General features: G+C 51.4%; 1 protein-coding gene across 1 annotated transcript in view; it reads right to left on the bottom strand.

The window, feature by feature from the left end:
- PLEKHA6 (pleckstrin homology domain containing A6) overlaps positions 1-3,926 on the bottom strand; it is a 62,520-nt gene that overhangs the window by 20,526 nt on the left and 38,068 nt on the right. Inside the window, exons 10-11 of the mRNA XM_012806661.2 lie at positions 1,256-1,324; positions 1-56 (exon numbers count right to left, since the gene is read on the bottom strand). The exon at positions 1-56 is cut by the window's left edge and continues 20 nt beyond it. Coding sequence (XP_012662115.1) covers positions 1-56; positions 1,256-1,324 — 125 coding nt within the window. The remainder of the gene's footprint in view (positions 57-1,255; positions 1,325-3,926) is intronic.

Below are 3,926 nucleotides of genomic sequence, written 5' to 3'. Positions count from 1 at the left end.
AGCCGTTCCTGCTCCCTCACCACCTTGTTCTGCTCACACAACTTGCCCAGCAGCTTCTGGGAGAGGGACAAAGAAGAGGATGAAGGGCACAGCTTGATGGGGACCTGGGAACTGGGTTGGCAGGCCTGGCCTTTGGGAAAATCTCCTCTTCCCTACTTCTGAACCCTGGACCTTGACCACCCCTGGGGATAGAATGATGGGTCTCCATCTTGGGAGGGCAGATGTGCTTATTCCCTGAGGAAGTGGCTTGGGTGGGCAGGGCTGAGAGCCCAGTGTTAAGCTCCTGCACCCCCATCCTCCTGAGGGCTGCATCTCACAAAGGCTGAGGTGAAACACAGCCTCACTTCCTAGGATAGATGGAAGAGGCAGGCAGGGCTTGGGAACAAGCAGTCCCAGAAAGCAAAGAGCAATGTAAGCTGGGCCCTCAGCCCCACAAGGACCTCACCTTTCTCTCTTACCCCCAGACCCTGTTCTTCCTTCCTCCCTCCCTCCAAGGTCTCAGGATGGCTGACCCTGGCTGGCGTCCCTCTGAGGTCCAGTCCTGACAGGAGGGAACCTCTCCCAGGCCTGCTGGGGTCTATCTCTATCCTAGCCAGGCCAGTGGTGGTGGGGAGGAGGCAGGTTAGGCCAGATTCTCTTTTGGAAAGCCTTTTGCTTTCCTTGTCTACACCTCCACGCTTGCCATTCCTCAAATACCTGCTTTGCTCCTTTCTACTCAGCCAAATCTTGCCCTCTGGGCCTTTTTACTTCAGGACCAGCTCACATGCTACTTGCTTGTCCCTGACCCACCTGCCCACACTGCATCACTTCCCCACACCCCTGCAGAACCTCTTCTGAGTCCCATTCAGGGTATGACCACATGCTGCCACCTACTGTGTGTGGCCCTGTGGGGACTAAAGCTGTGATGGGCACAGATTGGACTGGCTGATCTATCTCCCAACAAAGTCTGTATTCCTGTTCTGAGAAGATCCCACTGCTGTAGACAAGAGGACCATGAGCTCAGTGGAAAAACACAGATAGCCAGTGTGGGAGGAAAGGGTGAGTGGGTAGTGAGATCGAGAAAAGAAGGGGGAGGGCGAGGAGGGGCAGGCAGAATGTTGTCTTTGTGGTGAGAGAAGATGTGAATCAAAGGCATGAAGACCCCGAGAGAACAGAAAGAGGGATGAGGGAAAGCCCCCGCCCCCCAGAGAAGGGGAGGATGAGGACAGCAAGAGGCGGCCAGGTGGACAGAGTGGGCAGGGAGCACTGTTCTTACATCTGTGTCCTGCTCGTTTAGCTTGTAGGTATGGAGGCCGTCCCGGAATACTTCTGGGTATGGAGGGACCTGTAGGAACAAAGGCTGGTTACCACAGGGGCAGGATGAGGCTGTGTGGGGTGGGAAGCTGATGTCACCCCTGTTCTGCTTCTGCCAGAGAGAGTGGTCCTCTGATGGCTTCTGTTCCAGGGGAGCCAATTTTCTGTCCCCTGGCTAGGAAGCCTGTGATGGCCAGATGATACTCCATCCCAATTATCCTGATTCTGATGAGAACAGAACCCTGGTCAAGGCATGCTCTGTATTCCCTCTCCCATCAGCTCCAGGATCCGCTGCTGAGTGGACTGTGAGGGTGTGTAGCTGCTCTTGGCTTATTGGTAACCACCATGACATCAGTGAACCCTATGGTCATCAGTGGGGACAAGACATGGGAGAATGGTAGCCAAGAGCCATGGAAACATTTAAGAACTCTTGCCCTAGCAGAGTGAACATCTGTCACAGGGCTTCTGCCTAAACCAGGATTGGCATGAATTCTGAAGTATCTCTGGGTCCAGCAAATGTTGCTTAGTCTAGATGACGCATCTTGCGACCACTGCACATTCAACACACCTGTGGCATCGGATGGTTCTGTGTTACACCCCTTATGCCCTTAACCCCCATGATGTCTACCAAGAAGACAACAAATATGGAATACAAGTCCTGCACATTCCAAAGCAGATTTGTGATCCCAGCATGGCATGAGATGTCGGTGCTGGCTATCTCAATGGTTTGGAAAATGGGCCTTGGATTTACCCATGAATGTGAAGAATGAAGGTGACATAGAGGAATTAAGGGAGGAGACCAAGCTGAGTCTGTCTCCAGGGAAGATGAGGCCTGGCAAATGAGCGGGTTGGGCGGAGTGAGCCTCATCCCAGATGGGGTGACTCAACCATGCACAAGCAGCTGAAATGGCATTGGCGGGGACCATGCTGCCAGGCAGAGGTCTTACTTGCATGAAGAGTTGGGCCCTGGGGGAGGAGCTTTCCACCATGCGATTCACCATACTGATGAGAGTCTCGCTCTCACTCATCTGCAGCAGAGGAAGGAATGGACGATTCACACTCAGACCTACCTGGACATAGCTCCCCAATACCCACCTGTGCTTATTTTCCAAGAAACATGGGAGGGCATCTCCTTTTAGGGCCTCCAGCACCCTCTGCATGACCTCACCCATTACTCACCCCTTGTGACCTGTTTTCAGGAGCAGCACTGAAGCTGCCTTGGGGAAAAGCCACAGAAGGAACCAAGAAGGTCACTGGGTCCTTACTGGTGGCACTGAAGAGGCCCAGCCTAGTGACTCTTGCCCAGGGCACCTGACTGTTATGGCTCCTATCCACACTGGCCACAGCTGTCATCTCCTTGCCCTGATACCATTTCTCACACTACTTTGGACAAAAATATTACAGGCAATTGGAAAGGCTGTCTCTCAAAATTTTTGAACTAAACAACTGAAAAAGAAAATCTGGGACCTGCTCTCTGGATGGGTCTTCACAAATAAACAGGCACCAGTCCCTCTCCCTGACTCCTGCCCACCCCTCGGCTCTAGTGTAGAAAGGACTGCTAAACGTGGTTTCCAGAGCTGGGCTGGCAGCATCCATGATGATCTCGGATGACACTAGGGAGCAAATAAGGAGGCCAAAACAAGCGGACCAGGTTAAAGGGACACAGGGTATGGGAACACTGTTCTCCAAGACATTATCTTTATATTTCAAAGATCATTAGGAACACTGGAGGTGGAAAGACTATTTGCCAAATAAAAAAAGAGAGAAGTATAGGGAGGGAGGGAGAAAGGCTGGGATAAAGAGGAGGAGAAAGAAGAGAAAGGGTTTATGGGAGACAAGGCAGAGATGCCATTGTTTCCCCCACTGATTCCAATGTGAGGATTAAAAAGTAGTGATAATCAGGGAATATCTTTGGCCGTGTCCCTTTAACTCCATTGCTCTAACAGGGGAAGGCAGCAGAAGACAGAGGGAGTTGTGCAGGGATAGTGAATGAGGGAAGGGAGGACACATTAGAGCCACAGTAGGGAAGATTTTCTGGGGTCACACTCCAGTAGCCTCCCTATGTTTTTTCCATTGTCTCCCCAATTGCACTCACACCCATGCTGTCGTCTCTTCCCCTTACCCGTTATCTCAGCCACACCCAAGCCGTCTTCTCTTCCTCTTACCCCTTAAAGTATTATTTAAAAGGCTTTCAAAAGAGCACCTGTTTGGGGTTTTTTATTTTTTGTTTATTTTTCCTGAGACAGAGTCTCACTCTGTTGCCCTCAGTAGAATGCTGTGGTGTCATAGCTCACAACAACCTCAAATTCTTAGGCTCAAGTGATCCTCTTGCCACAGCTTCCCAGGTAGCTGGGACTACAGCCGCCTACCACAACACCTGGCTATTTTTAGAGATGGGGTCTTGCTCTTGCTCAGGCTGCTTTCAAACCCATGAGCTCAGGCAATCCACCCACCTCAGCCTCCCAGAGTGCTAGGATTACAGACATGAGCCACCATGCCCAGCTTGTTTGTTTGTTTTTTATTTTTTTTATTTTTTTGAGACAGAGACTCAAGCTCTCACCCTGGGTAGAGTGCCGTGACATCACAGCTCACAGCAACCTCCAACTCCTGGGCTCAAGTGAGTCTCCTGCCTC

The sequence above is a fragment of the Otolemur garnettii genome, unplaced genomic scaffold (assembly GCF_000181295.1).
Source record: "Otolemur garnettii isolate 467f Iridium unplaced genomic scaffold, OtoGar3 scaffold00055, whole genome shotgun sequence".
Taxonomy (NCBI): domain Eukaryota; kingdom Metazoa; phylum Chordata; class Mammalia; order Primates; family Galagidae; genus Otolemur; species Otolemur garnettii.
The sequence above is the reverse complement of the archived record's forward strand: the minus strand, read 5'-3'. Positions and strand labels throughout refer to the sequence as shown.